Genomic DNA, 22,653 nt, shown 5'->3' with positions numbered 1-22,653 from the left:
ATGTTTTCACAACTGTCCCAGAGTTCCCAGCTTAAAATGCAAATTAGTAAAAGACAGGCATCGTGTCTCAGGCTTCATACTGCATTTCTGCAGATACCCTTAGCAATGGACACAGTTCTAAACACAGCAGCCTGGGCTCATGGTTACCAATCCTTTTGAATCATAGCACATGCTTGGTTTAAAAAAAGCTTTGATTAAAGCAGGGATTCTAGCTAAAAATTTTATACGTACTAGCTGAATTAAAGCAGTATTTATTAATTTCAATAAAGCGCCCACACACGTTGCAGAGATTTACACAGGCTAAGAAAAAATATTACACAAACAAATTGTGTCAAACTATTCTCAAAAGAGAAGGCGAGGACTGCCCTGCTGAACTAACAATCTAATGCAGGGGTGTCTGAAAGACAGATCCCCGGCTACTTCTGTTAAGATGCAGCTCTATGGTAGTAGGAGATCTGCCTTCTTCTCCATCTACTCTGGATCTAGAGAAAATGAGGTACGATTACATAATGTATCCAGAAAATATAAGAGAACGCCGGGTGTACAGTCTACATCTAACTAACCACTTTCATAAAAAAATTAAATATATGTAAGCTAATTGTAAAGTAAGGAATGAATAAGGTTGAACGAAACAGTGAAAGTACTCAAACAGGGTTGGTACTTTACACATATGTTTTTGCCTAATTTATTTAAATGTGTGCTTGAAAAGAATGGGCTTAATTAAGATTACACTAACAACAAGATTAGAACGCAGGAATCCTATGAACACATCCCTTTTTGCAGTGAGAGCAGAAGCCCTATAGTGGCACCCACCTGAACACACACAGATGGACGCAAGGAGTACTGCATCTTTTCTAAAATCTCTTTCTGCAGCACATCCCATGTGATGTTCCGCTCCAAATGCAGAACAAATGGCTGCCCAAATCTAAGAAAAAAAAGATCAGAAGAAACTTAGAACAACATTGTCACAGACTGGCACGGAGTCTCTAATCCTAATATAATAGGACGACATGAATGACCAGACGGCTACCTTCTGCCATGCTGCCCGCTGTAAGCCCTGTTGCACACCAGAAGAACAACCTTGTCGTTAACAGACAGTCTATTCATAGGAAGTCGAGCGGAGCCAGAAGAATAGTGGGAAGATCTGTGATCTGTCCCATTTCTGATATAGTTCTGGTTGTTATTGACACAGTTTCCTGGGAAAGTGACAAATAAATACACATTATGGAGAGAAATGACAAATGTTATGATAAATGATCACTGAACTGTGACAAAATATATCTTAAATGTATTTAAACTTCGCAAAAGCATTTGTTACGGTTCTATGAAGCAGGTTATTGTACAAACAGTATAGTGTGTGGTGGGGGGGGGGGGGATGCTTAAAGACACAGTGCAGATAGTTGCGATTAATGGAAAATGCTCAAGTTAAACAAAGGTAGTACACCTTCCTGCTACCACGGTGGCTGTGAGGAGGGAGAGGTGTCAGGAACCAGGGGGCCCAAACTTCTAGGTTAAATAGTTGGAAAATGGTACATTACTTAAATTAAAATGGCACCCAGACATACCTGCTGCTATAACAACCTAATACAGTTAAGTTAGCTACCGTGTGGGAAGGTTCCTTTAACTTTCTCCTTATTCCTAACCACTATCCTTTTTTTATTTTTTTCAAGCTCTTGCCACTCTCTGTTTCTTAACTTCACACTCTGCACTGTCACCCTAACAACTTTAATTCTTACATCTTAGACTCACTGCTAGAACACGATGGTGACCAATTTGACCATCACCCATTGGACTCATTAGAAAGTTGCACAATCAAAGCAACCACTGTCCAGCTGCCAGCTGCCAGCCACCCCAGAGACATATCTTGGATCCACTTCTCTCAATTTTCTTTTTGGAATTCATGATTTTGAAGGAAGCATTAAAGGGTGTGAAGATGACAATATCAGGTAAATAATGGAAACAAACCTAAATGTGCAAATTATACTCAAAGGGGGGTTCATAAGTGAAATGAGTTTTACATTGAACACTCACATGAACTCTGTTGCCTATTATCAGCAGCTGCAAGGGTTAGATAAAGGGAAGCCACCATTTTCTTTACACTAAACACACTTCAAGGTCTCATGGCAAGTGAATTACTGAAAAACAGTGTTCAATGGAAACATGGGTCTGTCCTACCTCTCTGGCTTAAAATTCCTTCAGACGGAAAGATTTCTGGAGTCTCAAAAGCAAATATGCAATCACTCTCATGGACAGTATCCAAATCATCTGTGTCGGAGAACGAGCGATGGAACCCATCAAAATACATTTCAGTGATTACTATCTGGAGAACAAGGACAAGACACATAAAGTCATGTAGATAGAGGTACATATAACACAGCACAGGTCTGCAAACAATATGCACAACACATGACAAACTCTTTTAATCATTTAATAGTAATATTACCAATCAATGGCCAACCAAGTCTGACAGCTATGGCTCATAACGGGACTATAGAGAAATACAGTGGGAAGATTAGGCTGAATGTTAAGGTACAAACGGAACTTATAACCCTATAACGCACAGTTCAAGTGTTACTATAACCTCTTTGAGGGGGACCTTTCCGGTGTAATATGCCATATTGGATATTATCGAGAAGATCCCCCAATTCTGACTGTAGTATAACCTGCAAAAAAAAAAAAAAAACACAAAAAAACAAAACAAAAACCTATTACCTGGCGCTGATATTCCATGCCCACTCTGATGTCACTGGGGCTTTGCGTGGTCCAATCACATGCTTCTCATAGAGAAGCCAGTGGGTGGGAGAGAGTAAAAAAAAAAAAAAAAACTCAACAAACAATATTCAATGGAGATAGGCACGAGGGAGCGCAATATGGGTGGGGAGAGCAATCTTTCCCTTGTAGTGCATGCCAACGACAGACGTATAATTGACATGAGGCATCCCAAGACAGTTCCAGGCTGCCCAAGTCATGTGTGCTGGAGGTGCAACAAGCCCCCAACACACTATTACAATTCTCTCAGTATGTGCAGCGTTTTTAAGCTAAAATACTGAACATACTAACTCCTACCACCATGACAACTTCAGATCACTGCAGTGGTCATGGTGGTTGGAGAAACCCTTTAAACAGCCCTTCTTTTGAAATGCTGACCAATCAAATCAAAGGCACTCCTTTTTAATCACTGCCACTATGGTTGAGATTTGGAAACAGTCAGTAGAATAATTATTCCTGTTCCATTTCCACAGTGATTGCCATACTGTTCAAACAATGCCACGCAGTTCAGCTAACAAAGTTCTAATAAAACTCCCATTATTTGAAAAAAAAAAAAAAAAATGATTTGTGATACCTAGATAGTCTCGGGTGGTAATTAAAGCTCATTTTACTGTAACTTGGTTGGAGGAAGTTTATCCGTTAGCAGGATTGTTAAAAACTGGATTGATGTAAATAAGTATTCTACAATGGCAAAACTTGAAACTTGATTGTCAACCTAACACCTTCCTCAGAACTCAGAAATGATGAAACCATTTTACATTTCTGAGTTCTGAGGAAGGTGTTAGGTTGACAATCAAGTTTCAAGTTTTGCCATTGTAGAATTTGAGACAACGGTCATGGCAGATGAAGTCATACTCACCTGGTCAGTGGGAATTTTGGTCTCCATTGAAATAGCTTCCCTCAGCCTCACCACATTTCCAGACAAGGGGACAGCAACTCCAATACGCATACAGTGAGAACATTTTCCCTGGTAAACCACAGTCACATACAAAGGCCTGAGAACCAAGAAAGAGATATCTAAACCTTTAATCACATGGAAAGTTATTCAAAAACTCAAAACAGCGCACGTCCACATTAAGCTACGTGAAATATAAAGCAGCTCAAGGTGTTTCTGGCAAAATAAAATCTGTATGAAAGTAATAATAAAGGTGGACTAAATATCTCCTTAGGTCAATGGTAGGAGGGTTCTATATTCTGCTGAGCGGAGACCTCATATGGTCGGTTTAAGGTCTTTAAATAGGAGCTTGGTAAATGAACAAAACCCAAGGACTCCACAGCAATAGAAAACGGGGAATCGATACCCAGAGCATGTATCCCTGCCAGAATATACTATGAGAATATCCAGGGTGTCATGGTTAGACATCACTGTCCTAGATAACAATATAGAAGTGCTTGGTCTCTTGAGGGTATATATCAGTGCGTGACTTACATTCACACTTAGAAACACTTCCAAAAGAAACAGATAATCAACATGTGTCAATTATCAGGTGTAAATTCGATAGACAGTGGGTCCATGCATTTGTTTGTTTATGAATCACCAGAAACCAAGAATGATTTAAATTGTAACGCAATTAGCAGAGTCTCACTCAAATGCACGGATACAGTGGCTTGTAATCTCTGCGGACTATGCAGGAGATAAACATTTGAGTATGAGGTGTAGTTAAGTGCAGGTGGGGAAAAGGTTACAATTTGTTTATATATATATATATATATATATATATATATATATATATATATATATATATATTTAGCATTTTAACAATTTGGATATACAGGTTATAAGTCACTTCACAAGTGGCTAGTTTTTGGCCGATTAAATGTCGACCTTATTGTGTGATGTTCACAGAAAATACATTCAGGTTTGAACGATAGAAAACGACTGCTGGTGCAAATCAACATGTTCAATGTTATTAAAATCTGGAAAATTTGGAATAATGAATGTCATAAGCAAACATTCTTTTTATTTTTATACAAAATGAAATAGATCTAGTAACTAAAAAAATATTGTTATAACTTGTAATTTGTTTTGCACACATTTTACAGCATGTCTTACTCTTTTGTTAGGTCTTATTGTGATTTTCATTTTATTTGTAAAATAACACTGGAATTAGATATTAAACACAAATCTGGGATAAGGAAGGGGGGGGGGTTAAGTTGGTTAAGCATCCAAGCATGTTCTTACCGTGTATAAGGCAAAGGGATGGGCAAAGAGATGCAGAGAAAAGGGTCGAAGGTGTTACTCTGTTTTTGACAGTGAGGACATGTCAAGGAGGACCTACAAAGGAAAGATGGGAAAAGGACACAGAGTTAGCAAAAAGACAACAATACAAGACAAGGGTTCGGAAGTAAAGGAGTAAAAATGATAAAAAATTGACATTTCAGGTACCAAAAGTGCAAGAATTCATCTGACATAGCATCACGCAGAAATCGTCCATATGCATGGTATTTGCTGCTTGTTCACTAGTAGAAAGGGGGGGGGGGGGGCGAGGAATGGGAACTATTGGGAATAGGAAAGTTAAGAACATCCACTCATGATTTCCATTCACCAGCCGTAGCAAATTCCTGAGCTCGTGACATCACTCACATACTTAGTATTTCTCCCCTAAAAAACGAAAGGAACACCTGAACTGGCTGAGAGATCACAGCGATTTCCTGGTTGAAAGGGTCTACACTGGAGGCAGATCACAAGCCAAGGACTTGCTGCAAACAAACATTCTAGGAATCTAGGATTTATAAAATAAGGATGCTACATTTCCCCCCGGAGAGTATCATTAAGAGAGAATAAAATGCAGTAATAAAAAGTGAAAGAAGTCAGACTGCCCAGTGGTTCTAAATCTGTTCTGACAGGAAGTCAAATTACATACATGGTATTTACTCCTGTTTATTACACTACACAACTATATATCTTTCCAGGGTCAGAGTTCTCTTCTCTGCACTGTGAGGACCTGCTGCTATAGTAACAATTTATTGCAGGTAGGTGCATGTATATAATGTACTGTTTCAACTGCTTAAAATACTCTGAAATAGTATGGCTCCTGACAAAAAGTTAAAGGATTACTCCAACCAAAATCCAGTGTTTTTATAAAACACTGGTTATGGGTAGCGCAACTCTTTCTGCATTCCGAGTTGGGGTCCACCCGCCTTTTTAAGTTTTTAAAAATAAATAATTTTTAAAAAGTGAAAACCCTACTTGTTTTTTAGAGCAGATCGAAATTCTCTTGGAATCGGACCATCCTTGTATTACATCACTAGCCCTCACTGGATGGGGAGGATAATCAAGGATGACAGGGAGAGCACCGAAAGGGAGTATGGTCATGCCGCTTTTGGCTGTCTGGCACCAGACACCAATTTTCCACGGAATTTACATTAGCCAGCCCAGATATTTTGTTAATGTTAATGACACTCCCAGAGGTGGAGTTACCAAGTGTAACGCTGCACATACAGACTCTAGGCCCCCTAACCCTTCAAATTAATTAAGTAGTCATGGTGATTGGAGTAGGCACATTCCAGAAGCACAGAAACAGACAGAACAAGTTTGCAGGAATGAGGTAGTTTACCTGTACTGGGCCTGGAAAAGTTCCTGGACAAAAGTGTCACTTGTTGGAAAGGTCGGCCCTTCCCCAGTCAGATCTTCATCCAACGGTGGCTGCAGTGAGAAAGATTGGTCAGTAAAGAAAAGCAAATACAACTATACGGGCCTCCTCCCAGACAGCTGGGCCATACCATTTATCTCTCTGCAAACAAATCACTTTTTATATCAATCTCTTTGGTAACTTTGTTTTCCTGCATATCTTGAATCAGCTCAGCAGATCAGCTGATGCTCTCAGGCATAAGCTAGCCCTGCCCTCTGTGGGGAGTAGTAGAGGTTTGGAACAGTGTCTGGTGGACCTCAGTTAAGAATTAACACCATTCTAAAATGGCACTCCTGGTACCATTACTTCTTAAGCATGCTGAAGTGGTAATGGTGCTTGGAGTGTTTGTTTAAGAATGGCTTTATACTATAGCTATTTCATAAGAAATCCATACCTGAAAAATGGTCCTGAATATAAAACTTAACACACACAGAGTTGTTTACCAAAGTGGGAGTTATTGGGAATTTAACATGAATTTCAATTCATAGAACAAAATAACTGAATTGGAAAATACTCCAAGTCTCTTCAGTCTAGCTATTTTTGCCTCATATTTGGAATTTATTTTAAATTCCTTACAATTCACACTTTAGTGAATAACTTTGACAGTGATTTATTTTCCAAAAGTAACAACCATGTGCATGAGTATGCCTTTAATGGGATAGTCTAAGCATCAAAACAACTTTAGCCTAATGAACTGGTTTGATGTAAAGATCATGCCTTGCAGTCTCACTGCTCAGACCTGCTTCGTTAAGCTCAAGTTACATTGGTGCTTAGAGTGTCTCGAACTCCAAATCTACATACCGTATATACTCGAGTATAAGCCGACCCGAATATAAGCCGAGGCCCCTAATTTTATCCCAAAAAACTGGGAAAACTTATTGACTCGAGTATAAGACTAGGGTGGGAAATGCAGCTACTGGTAAATTTCTAAATAAAATTAGATCCCCCAAAAAAATATATTAATTGAATATTTATTTACAGTGTGTGTATAATGAATGCAGTGTGTGCGTATGTGTGTGTGTATGAGTGCAGCGTGTGTGTATGAGTGCAGTGTGTGTGTGCATGAATGCAGTGTGTGTGTGCATGAATGCAGTGTGTGTGTGCATGAATGCAGTGTGTGAATGCAGTGTGTGCAGGGCCGGTGCAAGGATATTTGCCACCGTAGGCAAAAAAAATTTTGCCGCCCCCTCCCCCCCCCATATGTCCTGACTTCCCCTCCTCCTCCCTCAGTGGTCCTTACCTCCCCACCCCCGTGTTCCTTCACCCCCCCCCCCAGTGGTCCTTACCCTTCCCTCCCCTAGTGGTCCTTACTTCCCCCTCCCCTCCCATAGTGGTCCTTATCCCACCCCCTCCCTCTCATAGTGGTCCTTATCCCACCCCCTCCCTCTCATAGTGGTCCTTATCCCCCTTCTCCCTCCCATAGTGGTCCTTATACCCCCCCTCCCTCCCATAGTGGTCCTTATCCCATAGTGGTCCTTATACCCCCCCTCCCTCCCATAGTGGTCCTTATACCCCCCTCCCTCCCATAGTGGTCCTTATACCCCCCTCCCTCCCTCCCTCCCATAGTGGTCCTTATCCCCCCCTCCCTCCCATAGTGGTCCTTATCCCCCCCCTCCCTCCCATAGTGGTCCTTATCCCCCCCCTCCCTCCCATAGTGGTCCTTATCCCCCCCCTCCCTCCCATAGTGGTCCTTATCCCCCCCCCCTCCCTCCCATAGTGGTCCTTATCCCCCCTCCCTCCCATAGTGGTCCTTATCCCCCCCTCCCTCCCATAGTGGTCCTTATCCCCCCCCTCCCTCCCATAGTGGTCCTTATCCCCCCCCCTCCCTCCCATAGTGGTCCTTATCCCCCCCCCTCCCTCCCATAGTGGTCCTTATCTCCCCCCCCCTCCCTCCCATAGTGGTCCTTATCCCCCCCCCCTCCCTCCCATAGTGGTCCTTATCCCCCCCCCCTCCCTCCCATAGTGGTCCTTATCTCCCCCCCCCTCCCTCCCATAGTGGTCCTTATCTCCCCCCCCCTCCCTCCCATAGTGGTCCTTATCCCCCCCCTCCCTCCCATAGTGGTCCTTATCCCCCCCCCTCCCTCCCATAGTGGTCCTTATCCCCCCCCCCCTCCCTCCCATAGTGGTCCTTATCCCCCCCCCCCTCCCTCCCATAGTGGTCCTTATACCCCCCTCCCTCCAATAGTGGTCCTCATCCCCCCCCCTCCCTCCCATAGTGGTCCTTATACCCCCCTCCCTCCCATAGTGGTCCTTATACCCCCCCTCCCTCCCATAGTGGTCCTTATACCCCCCCTCCCTCCCATAGTGGTCCTTATACCCCCCCTCCCTCCCATAGTGGTCCTTATCCCCACCCCATCCCTCCCATAGTGGTCCTTATACCCCCCTCCCCTCCCATAGTGGTCCTTATACCCCTTTTTTTGTTATTAATTTTTTTTTTATTATTTATAATTTTTTTATTATTATTTCTTATTTTATTTATTTATTTATTTTCGTCCCCCCTCCCTGCTTGATATATGGCAGGGAGGGGGGCTCTCCTTCCCTGGTGGTCCAGTGGCAGTTCAGTGGGGGGGAGAGGGGGGCTGGCAGAGCTGACTTACACTGGGAGCTGACCGAGGTGCTGACCGGACGGCGCAGAGGAGGAGAGAGCTGACAGGAGCTGCAGGAAAGGTAAGTTACAGCTCTGCCAGCCCCCCTCTCCCCCGGTCTGTATTATGGCAATGCAAATTGCCATAATACAGACCTTGACTCGAGTATAAGCCGAGTTGGGGTTTTTCAGCCCAAAAAATGGGCTGAAAAACTCGGCTTATACTCGAGTATATACGGTATATCAAATTCATAAAATTAACCAAGAAAATATAAGGCATTGATGGGGGAAAACATTGACAAAAATTAGCATAGATTTGACTTAGCATTTCTGCATAAACAATGCCATAATTGTATTAAATATAATATTAAATATAATATTGTTAGCATATGAAAAAAAACTAAAAAACTTTTGTGATGGTAAATGGAGAAAGATGGGTGCTGAACTCCCCTACAAGAGGCACGTCACATAAAACTAAAATGAGCAAGTGAAAACCGAGAAACTTTAACTTTGTGAAAACAAGTCAAACCAACACCTGGGAACATTGCTTAACCCCTTAAGGACACATGACATGTGTGACATGTCATGACTCCCTTTTATTCCATAAGTTTGGTCCTTAAGGGGTTAAAGGAACACCACTCAATGAAATGGTCTGGGGGCACATGCCGCTCCTTAATCATGCATTTGAACACATTGACCTTGTGCATGCAAGTGTTGATACACCCCTGGGTTAGTAAATTGGAGTGTACGGTTTGACAATATACATGTTTTACTCTTTGGTTTAATGATCACTATTAAAACCCAAAGCACATTTTGGGAAGATTTTTCTTTGAAAGAATGATGAAGTTGTTACATGTGCTTTGCAACTTACAAATACAGATGATACCCTAGTCGTATGAGGTAGATCCAGAACCAAGACAGTGAATATATAGAGTGCTATTCATTCAAGTGTGAATTGCCAGGAAATCTCATCAGAAATTTGTGACAAATATTTAAGCGAAATTCAAAGTTTAGGCCAAAGTAGCTAAACTGAAAAAGTAGCCAACCTGGAGAATTTTTCCAGTTTGATGACTTTGGCATAAACCCTGAAAATAGGGTCGCAGTGACTTGCTAGCATGCATACAGGAGCAACGTACCCGAGGTTTGGGCTTGACAACAAGATTCAGATCTTCATGAACTCTGTCCAAAAGCCAGAGAAGGAATTCCTGGGCATCATGCTGAGAAGTGCCTCGATACTGGAGAGCATTGCGTGATACAATGGCCTAAGAGGATAACAAAAAAATTAGAACGTTTAACAGTCAATTCACAGTCAATAGTGACAGCAATTATACAAAGAACAATCAACACTTAACGGGACTCAAGCAGCCTTCCACATGGCTTACTGGTTCACACTTCCAGCACGCACCTTTTATACAGTCCGATGTACACACCAAGTTATTAAAACAGCATTTAGCACTTCTGATATTTCAGCTAGACACCAAAAAAAAGATTGTGGTAGCACCAAACACGATAAAACTCTGTGCAAATAGAAAATTATTGTTAAGCATCACCTGCATATCTAATGTTGGACTTTTAGAAGTCCTCCTTGGGCACAGAAATTATGTTTCAAGCAGGTGTTGTATTTCAAACTTCCCTAAGCAAGCAATGATTACTGTTTCAAACATAGGTATTTCCAAAAATACTTATTTATGATTTTTCATAAAGATAGAATCTGTTTTTAAAATATATTTAGTGGATACTGACAGAAGTAAAAGATGCCAATTCTGGCAAAGGAATGAGAAGAGAGAAAAGCGGTTGGTGTAAAAGTAGGAGAGCTTTGGGTTTGTGTCTGTCTCCTCTTGCCATTCTCCCTATCAGGTGCCACCATGCAAGTGGATTTATTACCTGGATATGTCTGCAAAAATAAAAAAAATGTGAAGAACTCCACAAGTGACAGAGCCGCCTTAAGAAACCTGTTGGCTGGCTCAAACGTGCATCAGGCTGTGTTTTGGCAAGTTTATGAAAAATCAATGCTAGCCATGCTTCAGCTTAAACATCCGCTAAAGTTAGCTGCCATTAGCCATGTTTTAGACATTGCAGTACACAGAGCAAAGAACCAAATTCATTTCCTTAGAGAAGGAAAACACCTTATTGTAAAAAAAGAAATTCGAATTTTTACACATTAAATATGCAGTAAAGGTGGACTCTCGGTCTCTAAACTGCAACTCCTAACACTTGGAGCTAGTTAGTTCCGTGACAATATTTTTTTTATTCTATAATATGGTAAAATTAAAAAAAAAAAATGTAAAAATCACACTAGTTACTAGTTATCCACATGGTGGTTTTAAACAAAAATAAAACTGCACTTTTTCATACATATTTATTATAATGCAACTTGAATCATTAAAACCTCCCCCAAAACAGTGACAGCAATTGGCTTCTTAATGTAATCTCCATGTTCTAGAAACAATTGCCATCTCATAATGAGATGCTATTAGGGTGTATTGTATAAATAACACATTAATCACGTACCTAGAAGTCATATTTCATGACTTGGAAATCACAGAGACTGTGTGTTTAAGAGACATTTCCCATAAGGTTTGCGCAGAGTAGAATAGCTGGGGGCAGAATAACTAGATCAAACTAGGGAGAGTCCAAAATGGACAACCGTTTCCATGGCAACTGTGTTCTACCCATCTTTCGTATGCGACTTGAAAAGAACGCAAGAATGTTTGCTGAAGGTATAATTGGCGGGTTTCAGCATTTAATGAAAGAAAGGGTGTCTGCCTGTCAGGTCCTTTACAGCAAATGTCTTCATAGCAACACACACATACCGCAGGCCCATTGCATCTTACACTTTATTGATACAAGGTGCGATGTGCTTTACAGGCTGCATTTGAAGAAGAAATTTATATATTATTATTATTATTATTATTTCCCCACCCCCCCAACACAGTCTATAAAGTATATAGATATTATAAAACACTGGATTTATTTTTAGGTTAGTCCAGAGCTTTCCAAACTTTTCATGTTGGTAACACACTTTTTACACATGCATCATTTCGCGACACAGCGGCGGTTGAGACGGTGTTCTATTTTTTGAACACGTCACTTTAGTTGTGACCGCGTCACCATAAGTACATGTAGAATCTCTTGATCGTCTCTCTAGCACTCTGGCCCTTATTCACAATATAGTAATATAACATACCCAGCTCAAGTTAGCTCTTCTCACCTTAAAGGGATTCTCCAGTGCCAGGAAAACAAACCAGTTTCTCTGGCACTAGAGAATCCTGGAGTGCCCCCCTTCCTCCCGCCCCCCATCCCATGTCGCTGAAGGGCTACTTCAGCGACATGGGATGGGGGGCGGGAGCGTAGATGTCCTTGGCGCTGGGTCAGGCTCTGCCCACACTCCTCCCCCGCAGTCAGCCAGCGGGGGAGACCTAATACGCACGCGCAGCAATGGCCTCGCGCGCATTAGACCTCCCAATAGGAAAGTATTTTTTAATGCTTTCCTGTGGGAAAAATCTGACGCTGGAGGTCTGTGAGGACGTGAGACTCTGAGTGAGTGAGTGAGGACTGAGAAAGTCAGACTGGGTGCGTGACTTCCTCCAGCAGAACGGGAGCATCTCTGCAGGTAGCGTATTTATTTAGTATGCCATGGTTGGGGGCACTGATGCAGGTGTCAGGATCCCTGGGATGTGAAGCAAATTATGACTTGCATCACTGGTCCCATCGATAATGTTTTGCCTACAATGTATTTTTAAATAGTGCAGTATCGAGCCACTAGTCATCCAGTTTGTAAAAGTCTGGGTTGCTTCCCTGAAGTGAGATTAGCCTAGAGAATTAGGGACAGCATTTATTTAGAAATAGCCCAAATCTCGTCTTCATAATCACATACATATTTTGATCCTCTAGACTGTATGCAGACTTCCGTTGAGACACATTAAAACAGAAATCAATAATGGAAGCAGCAATAAACAGTCCCTAATGAAAAAGCCTTTTAAAAACACTATTTATATGAAAAGTTTCACTTTGAAGGAATTATTACTGTGATTATTGGCTGAGAGAGCTGGGCGAACTCAGCACTCTCAGCCAAAGGCATTCAGTTGGGACAAAATTTGACACCGAGAATACACAAATGTGAATTTCACATTATCAATGCAGCGGAGTAGGGGGGAAATCTTTGGCTAAGAGAACCATGTTTTTTGTGTACTCACTTGAAACTGCTGGATACAAAACTGGTAAACAGTGCCCAGAGACTCTAAGCAACAAAAACACTACATCATGCAGTATTGATTAAAGAGACACTCCTACACCTAAAGCACTTGCTGAAATGCTTTATGTGTGAATAGGGTGTTATCTTTCATTTTACCAAAAAAGTGTGGATTTCAATAGAAATTAGCACTTTTATAAATTAACCTGGTTACACCCTCTGGCCATCAATCAGATAACAGATCCTGTTATTTCATTCAGTTGCACTGGGAGGACTGTGATTGGACAGCGACAGAAAATCTTGGCTGGGGAAGAAGGGTGGGGCTTGCAAAAGCTACAAATATAATTACATGCATGCATGTTTTTACTAGGGTTATATATCAACTAAACATTGATTTTGATCCTATTTTAGGAGGGAGGATGGGGGTGGGGGAGATTTGGGCAGTGCACTGTCCCTTAAAGTACCAAGTGAGGAATATCAAAAAATATATCTCACATATACAAATATATCAATATCACATGTGGGCCATAGATGGTGGGATGCAAGTACAATGGATGGTTAATCTCACTTTTCTACAGGGTCCAGCAAAACTAATTACTGATTTACGTAACTTAAATAGCATTTTTAATTTATGTTTTACATTTACAGCAAACTATAGTCAGAGGTTTTATAGTCAAAAGCCAAAAGACAGAGGGGGAAAACAAACACAAAAATAGCCTTTATTATCTAAAGAAGATCCAGAAACATGGAGATTGATCTATTTAGCAGACCATCAATACTGTATTCACTTTGTTTGAAAGTTCCAGAGACTAGCTAATGTTATTCCCTTGTACTTTCTCTCCTTCCAAAGGTCACTGCTTTGTTTAAACTCATTAAAACAATCAAAGAACATTTCCGGACAATCTATTTTTGAAGAAGTTGAACAAATCAAAGCTGTTTTAATCCCAATCAGCCAACATCAAGACAGTGACCTCAGCCTCGTGAAGTACTCTTCAGACTTTTAGTCTGTATAAACCGTATTTTAAATGGTGCCAATCAATGAAAGATGAGGCTAAAAAAAAAAAAAATGTATTACATCCATTACATTAAACAAGATGGTACATGAAGGAATAAGAGTATGCTGTTATTTTTAAAGTGGAACAATCACCTTCGAGCACTTCCAATCCCACTAGACCCTAGCTATAAACTGCAGTATTTTTTTTTATTCTCTAGTGACAAACTGCTTTTTTTATTTATTTAGCTTTTATTGAAACTTACAAAGTTCTGGCACAAAATGTAAATCACTGGAATCCCATGATGCTGTGTATGTAGGCCCATTAATACGCATACAGCATCATGGTAGGAATATCTGAATGCCCATAAGCATATTGCATTGCGTTGCAAGGGAGGGAACTTTAGGGGCAAACACTCCAGATGCGCTAATCCTGCTCGATAGCCTGACAGGATGCAATATTGCCCGCTCAGTCACCTTGTAGCCTAGTCACCACATTTCAGAAAAAATGCCAGGATCTTTCTCACCATGGTCTGATAATCATAGGACGCGATCTTGGTTATTTATTTAGGAGTCTGTGCGGAGAATATATCTGATATTAACAATTATTGCAGAACAAAGGACTGTCAGTAATAAATTTCTGCAGTTTAAATTTCTTAACGTGACTGTAGTGCTGTGTACGTAAAAAGGAGGGGATATGAAATTATCATCTGGTGACGACCAAGCTTCTTTCCTGTCTCCCAGAAGCAACACTTAAATACAAATTCAAACCGAGTCTGGACTATGACCCAGCTACGTCAACTCTCTTTTACAATAAAAAACACTCCTCTCTACAACACCGCCTCCCCTTGTCTGCCCACCTCATTTCTTGTTTCGATTCTATACTTTACTGTATTCCCAAGATTTAATACATAGTGTACTGAATTCTATCTATTCATACCCACTGTGTACGGTATATTGGCTCAATAGTGGATACATTTCTGTTACTTCTCAATTGTATTTTCTCCCAACAACCTTTTGTCTAAACGTTCAATTTCCATCTAGATTGTAAGCTCACAGGTAGGGTTCCCTTCTTTTCAGTATCTAATCACATATCCCTTGTTTGTATTATATAATGGTATTTTTGCATTGCTTCTAATGTGCTCTAGATAACAGGGCTATCGAAGCATTGTTCAAATAAACCAGTCATATTGACTGCCTTGCCATTAAAATTTAAAAGGATACTATGGTCATCAGAACAACTACAGCTTAATGTAGTTGTTCTTGTGTCTATGGCCTGCAGGAACAGGCTATAGACAAGAGAAAACGCAGTGTTGACACTACCTGGGAACATCCCTAGTGACAGTCACTCAAACTGCCATTAGAGGGCTTCCTGGGTCAGTGCTACACATGACGTTCAGCATCTCCACACTCTGCATGGAGGCGCTAAACATTCCTCATATAGATGCACTCAGCGTTTTGCTGAGCATGTGCAATAGCCACCCAATGCTTTTCTATAGGAAAGTACTGGATTGGCTGAGATCATCAAGATTGATGAACTCTATTAAGGAGGCGGAGCCAGCCGTTATGAAGTAAAATCACCTTTTACTTAGCTGACGGGGGACCGGTAAACAAATAATTTTTTTCCTAATTATAGTGACAGGGAAACAAGTTTGTTCCTTTAAATGAAAAAAGCCAAATACATTTTTAAAACAAAACCAACGAAATATATATTAAAGACGAATACAAATTAAACCAATAAAATGTGAGCAGTACTAGAATCATTAAATACAACGAAGATATAACTTAAGTGCAGTTTGTATAAAAGAGCACGTTTCAGGAAATTCAGATACTGTACATGTAAAATTAATGTTTTGTAGGAACTATATTTAAGTTTATTGATCCAGGAAGTCCACATATTTTTGGCATCATTTCATTTGTGCATGTTCTCGTAAAGAATCAGCATGACCAGGTAAGAGGGCACACCATTACCGGTTCAGGGTTCTCCTAGCATCATAACCACTACACCGGGCTTGCTCTACTCTTTAAAGGGACACCCGCTTAAGTGGTCTGGGTGCAATTTCCCTATCCCCCTTAGTTCTGAAAGGTAAAACAGTTTTAGAGAAACTGCAATGTTTACACTGCAGTTCTAAGAAATCCTCTAGTGGCAGTGTACCACACATACACTAGAGGCAATTCCGGGAGTTTACCGGACTCCAGGTCCCCTAAATGACTATGGACGTCCTCAAGCTCTGCAAGAGGACATCAAGTGTCAGTGAAAACCCCATAGAAACATAGAATGTGACGGCAGAACCATGCAGCCAATCTAGTCTGCCCATAGGAAAGCGTAATGCACTAGCATCGTTCGTCACGCATGTGCATTAGGACCCCCCTGTTGGAAGATGTTGAGGAGGCAGAGCGCTGACCCAGCGTCAAGGGACAAAGGCACCGGAATAGGTGAGGATTCTAACAAACCTAGTACTAATGTTTCTATGTGCTTTGAAAAGGAAACAGGAGTCAAAATCGTTATAAAAATCATCTCTCTTAGCAGAAACTGCTAATCATGTTTTTCTGGTTTTAATACTTGATCCAACACGTTTCTTTCAGCATGGTATATCCAGCACAAGCATTTGGTTAACAACATTTCGTAAAGTTCCACAGTACAATGGGCAAATGTTAGATCTTATTTAATTCCAAGTAAATATTCGTGTATGCTCCTGCACAATCATTATAAGATCTGTATACCAAGCCCAGAGGTTAATTCAAAAAAACATTCTGCTTAAGAGGAGTCATTAGAGATCACAGTATTGCATTCTAGCAATCTAGCAAAATTATGGTCTCGAATCAACCTATGTGTGCTGTGTCATCACTCCCAAGCTAATAAACACAAGGAAAATTAATATGTATGTGCGGTCACAAGTATGTGCTAAATATTAGTGTTTGAAGAAAACAAAACTGTAACAGTACTGTCATTCATACATAAATAATCCCTGTTAAAAGATGAAGAAGAAATAAAAAGGAGTGAGCAATGGCCTGCACAATAAACAAGCACAGCTGGTGTTGGAAAGCGTTGTGGTTTTTTATTTAGAAACCTTAGTTAAAATAAAGTCCAGGAAAGGAAGGAAACCCTGGATTCTCTGTGATGATAGAAAGTGTAAAACCATCTGCCTTAATGATTCTCAAAACAGAAATGCCAAACTGCCTGTCATCACCTGCCTCAAAACAAGACAAGACAAACATATGTTCATGAACGATCACTTTACACACACACACCCATCTAGAATCAGATGCAAATGTTCAGGCTCACCAAAAAACAAGAAACAACACATTACCCTCCATGAACCCAGCCCAAAGGCCAGGCCATCGCTGTCACACCATTTCTTATACACAACCAGGTTGCACTTATTCACCAACCTTCCCTACAACCATGTCACTAAGTTTGCTAGCCCATTTGTCTACCAGTCCGATAACGTCTCATCCAGCCACAATCTATTATTATTATTGGTATTTATATAGTGCCAACTTATTCCACCAAAGGTTAACCATCCAATCACTGTTACCCTAATCTACTGTGATATCTATCATCAATAGCACTAATACATCTCTCAACAGGCCAGCTCATAGTGAACGAACAAAACAAGACCTTCCTGGAACATAAGTTTCCTTTCACAGCAGTTACTATAAAAGTAAGAGCATTACTTTGTTCTCGTGCAACCAGTATCTCTTTTTGCTAAACACCTGCCAAAAGCTCCTACGCAGGACAGCAACTTTCCATCCAAAATCTAATTTCTGCAAGACAGCATTCCTGCAATCCAGCATCACCTCCACAGGACAGCTCCCATGCAATCCGACATCACATTCACTCCACAGGACAGCCCCCATGCAATCCGACATCACATTCACTCCACAAGGCAGCTCCCATGCAATCCGACATCACATTCACTCCACAGGGCAGCTCCCATGCAATCCGACATCACATTCACTCCACAGGGCAGCTCCCATGCAATCCGACATCACATTCACTCCACAGGGCAGCTCCCATGCAATCCGACATCACATTCACTCCACAAGGCAGCTCCCATGCAATCCGACATCACATTCACTCCACAGGACAGCTCCCATGCAATCCGACATCACATTCACTCCACAGGACAGCCCCCATGCAATCCGACATCACATTCACTCCACAAGGCAGCTCCCATGCAATCCGACATCACATTCACTCCACAGGGCAGCTCCCATGCAATCCGACATCACATTCACTCCACAGGGCAGCTCCCATGCAATCCGACATCACATTCACTCCACAAGGCAGCTCCCATGCAATCCGACATCACATTCACTCCACAGGACAGCTCCCATGCAATCCGACATCACATTCACTCCACAGGGCAGCTCCCATGCAATCCAGCATCACCTCCACAGGACAGCTCCCATGCAATCCGACATCACATTCACTCCACAGGGCAGCTCCCATGCAATCCGACATCACATTCACTCCACAAGGCAGCTCCCATGCAATCCGACATCACATTCACTCCACAGGACAGCTCCCATGCAATCCGACATCACATTCACTCCACAGGGCAGCTCCCATGCAATCCAGCATCACCTCCACAGGACAGCTCCCATGCAATCCGACATCACATTCACTCCACAAGGCAGCTCCCATGCAATCCGACATCACATTCACTCCACAAGGCAGCTCCCATGCAATCCGACATCACATTCACTCCACAGGACAGCTCCCATGCAATCCGACATCACATTCCCTCCACAGGACAGCTCCCATGCAATCCGACATCACATTCCCTCCACAAGGCAGCTCCCATGCAATCCGACATCACATTCACTCCACAAGGCAGCTCCCATGCAATCCGACATCACATTCACTCCACAAGGCAGCTCCCATGCAATCCGACATCACATTCACTCAACAAGGCAGCTCCCATGCAATCCAACATCACATTCACTCCACAAGGCAGCTCCCATGCAATCCGACATCACATTCACTCCACAGGACAGCTCCCATGCAATCCGACATCACATTCACTCCACAGGGCAGCTCCCATGCAATCCAGCATCACCTCCACAGGACAGCTCCCATGCAATCCGACATCACATTCACTCCACAGGGCAGCTCCCATGCAATCCAGCATCACCTCCACAGGACAGCTCCCATGCAATCCGACATCACATTCACTCCACAGGGCAGCTCCCATGCAATCCGACATCACATTCACTCCACAAGGCAGCTCCCATGCAATCCGACATCACATTCACTCCACAGGACAGCTCCCATGCAATCCGACATCACATTCACTCCACAGGGCAGCTCCCATGCAATCCAGCATCACCTCCACAGGACAGCTCCCATGCAATCCGACATCACATTCACTCCACAAGGCAGCTCCCATGCAATCCGACATCACATTCACTCCACAAGGCAGCTCCCATGCAATCCGACATCACATTCACTCCACAGGACAGCTCCCATGCAATCCGACATCACATTCCCTCCACAGGACAGCTCCCATGCAATCCGACATCACATTCCCTCCACAAGGCAGCTCCCATGCAATCCGACATCACATTCACTCCACAAGGCAGCTCCCATGCAATCCGACATCACATTCACTCAACAAGGCAGCTCCCATGCAATCCAACATCACATTCACTCCACAAGGCAGCTCCCATGCAATCCGACATCACATTCACTCCACAGGGCAGCTCCCATGCAATCCAGCATCACCTCCACAGGACAGCTCCCATGCAATCCGACATCACATTCACTCCACAGGACAGCTCCCATGCAATCCGACATCACATTCACTCCACAAGGCAGCTCCCATGCAATCCGACATCACATTCACTCCACAAGGCAGCTCCCATGCAATCCGACATCACATTCACTCCACAGGACAGCTCCCATGCAATCCGACATCACATTCCCTCCACAAGGCAGCTCCCATGCAATCCGACATCACATTCACTCCACAGGACAGCTCCCATGCAATCCGACATCACATTCACTCCACAAGGCAGCTCCCATGCAATCCGACATCACATTCACTCCACAGGACAGCTCCCATGCAATCCGACATCACATTCACTCCACAAGGCAGCTCCCATGCAATCCGACATCACATTCACTCCACAGGGCAGCTCCCATGCAATCCGACATCACATTCACTCCACAGGGCAGCTCCCATGCAATCCGACATCACATTCACTCCACAAGGCAGCTCCCATGCAATCCGACATCACATTCACTCCACAGGACAGCCCCCATGCAATCAGACATCACATTCACTCCACAGGACAGCTCCCATGCAATCCGACATCACATTCACTCCACAGGACAGCTCCCATGCAATCCGACATCACATTCACTCCACAAGGCAGCTCCCATGCAATCTGATATCACGCAACATCCCCTTGTTTTCCACAGGACAGCTCCCATGTATTCAGCATACCCTCATCTCTTTCAAGACAGCTCCAATGCAATCTCCATCCTCTCATCTAACAGGACAGCTACTTCCTCTTACAGGACAGCTCCTATACAATCCCCATCCTGCAGGGCAGCTCCCATGCAGCCAGCATTTTTCCCTCTTTCAGGACAGCTCCCATGCATCCCCCATCCTGCAGGACAGCTCCCATGCATCCAGTATCATTCCCTCTTTTAGGACAGCTCCCATGTATCCAGTATCACTCCCTCTTTCAGGACAGCTACTATGCATCCCCTCATACTGCAGGGCTGTTCACACAGTCCCATTCCCTCTTTCAGGACAGCTCCCATGCAACAAGCATCATTCCCTCTTTTGGAACAGCTCCCATGCAGCCAGCATTTTCCCCTCTTTCGGGACAGCTCCCATGCAGCCAGCATTTCCCCCTCTTTCGGGACAGCTCCCATGCAGCCAGCATTTTCCCCTCTTTCGGGACAGCTCCCATGCAGCCAGCATTTTCCCCTCTTTCGGGACAGCTCCCATGCAGCCAACATTTTCCCCTCTTTCGGGACAGCTCCCATGCAGCCAGCATTTTCCCCTCTTTCGGGACAGCTCCCATGCAGCCAGCATTTTCCCCTCTTTCAGGACAGCTCCCATGCAACAAGCATCATTCCCTCTTTCGGGACAGCTCCCATGCAGCCAGCATTTTTCCCTCTTTCGGGACAGCTCCCATGCAGCCAGCATTTTTCCCTCTTTCAGGACAGCTCCCATGCAGCCAGCATTTTTCCATCCAGCAGGACAGCTCCCATGCAGCCTCCATCCAGCAGGTCAGCTCCCATGCAGCAGGACAGCTCCCATGCAGCCTCCATCCAGCAGGACAGCTCCCATGTATCCCCCATCCCGGCTCTCCCACCTTGAAGTCCCGGCTGTGCTGGGGGGTGTACTCCAGGGTCCACAGGGATCGCAGCAGTTTGGCCAGTTGCTCGGTGACCTCCCCCCGGCTCTGGGCCCCTGGGCTGGGCAGGGAGTTGCCCGGTAGCGGGTTGCTGTGGCCCCCGGGGGGGCTGTCCTCGCCCTCCTTGTACTGCTCGAGGCCCAGGAACTCTGCGAACAGGTCGGTGTTGCTCAGACACTGCAGCACGGCGTTCATGAAGCAGGTGTTGCCGTGGTTTTTGAGTCCGGACAGGCCGGGGCCCCGGGGGCTGCCGGGGGGCGGCGGGGGCAGGGAGGAGCCGGGCTCCGGGCTGGGGGCCTGGCTCCGGGCTGGGGGGCCCGCCTTGGCCGGCTCGGGGCCCTGCTCGGTGCTCAGGTGGGAGAGGGTGCTGAGGGTCCGCAGAAAGCGGCTGACCAGGCCTCCCCGCCGCCAGAACAGCCTCTTCCCCAGGGAAGCCTTCTTCTCCTTCCCGCCGGCCGCCGGGGCCCCGGGGGAGCCCGACACCTGCGACATGAGGGCGGCCCCCGAGCTCCGGGCATGCTGGGACAGGGCCCGGGGAGAGGGGGGAAGGCGGTCTCAGCACACAGCTAGCTTCCGTCCGGGGGGGGCTCTCCGCCGTGCTGTACCACTACCCGCTCCGCCGGCGGCACGGTCACGTGATCCGCTCTGCGCAGGACCCTTCCTGGGGAGGGAGGCGGCGTCCGCCATATTGGTTACGGGCAAAGGGGGGGAACCTCGCCCTTAGCTTGTTACTATGGTGATAGCTCGGCCCCGCCCCCCTATATTATGGAACAGAGTCAATAGTCTTACCCTGGAGCTTGTTCCCCTCATCCAGACGAATGATTTCACCGAACAGTGCCTTAAAAGGTTGTATAGAACCGAACGCAGGCGATGATGAAAGTCCAGCGGTGTTCGGGAGTTTCTGTGTCCGATTTTAGTTCCATGAGATTCATGCCCAAACACTGCTGCCGAGTTCATGCGAACAAGATGGCCGCCGCCTCGTGGTTGTCCATAGGAATTGCGGCCACCTAGACGAACAATTAGAACGCTGTCCTGCGCTGAGAAACGTTACAAGTTGTTAATAGGTGTTAACAAGCTCCAGGGTCACGGAGACTGTGACATTATA

At 44.1% G+C, this 22,653-nt stretch overlaps 1 protein-coding gene across 1 annotated transcript in view; it reads right to left on the bottom strand.

Moving 5' to 3' along the window:
• The window catches only part of USP31 (ubiquitin specific peptidase 31), a 42,797-nt gene extending 20,729 nt beyond the window's left edge, over positions 1-22,068 (bottom strand). The window contains exons 1-8 of the mRNA XM_063430633.1: positions 21,507-22,068; positions 10,122-10,247; positions 6,327-6,415; positions 4,952-5,044; positions 3,629-3,764; positions 2,176-2,320; positions 1,031-1,196; positions 814-925 (exon numbers count right to left, since the gene is read on the bottom strand). Of these exons, the coding sequence (XP_063286703.1) occupies positions 814-925; positions 1,031-1,196; positions 2,176-2,320; positions 3,629-3,764; positions 4,952-5,044; positions 6,327-6,415; positions 10,122-10,247; positions 21,507-22,040 (1,401 nt within the window). The 5' untranslated portion in view covers positions 22,041-22,068. The remainder of the gene's footprint in view (positions 1-813; positions 926-1,030; positions 1,197-2,175; positions 2,321-3,628; positions 3,765-4,951; positions 5,045-6,326; positions 6,416-10,121; positions 10,248-21,506) is intronic.
• Positions 22,069-22,653: the final 585 nt, after the last annotated feature.

The sequence above is a fragment of the Pelobates fuscus genome, chromosome 8, assembly GCF_036172605.1.
Source record: "Pelobates fuscus isolate aPelFus1 chromosome 8, aPelFus1.pri, whole genome shotgun sequence".
NCBI lineage: Eukaryota > Metazoa > Chordata > Amphibia > Anura > Pelobatidae > Pelobates > Pelobates fuscus.
This window is presented reverse-complemented; position numbering and strand designations above follow the sequence as displayed.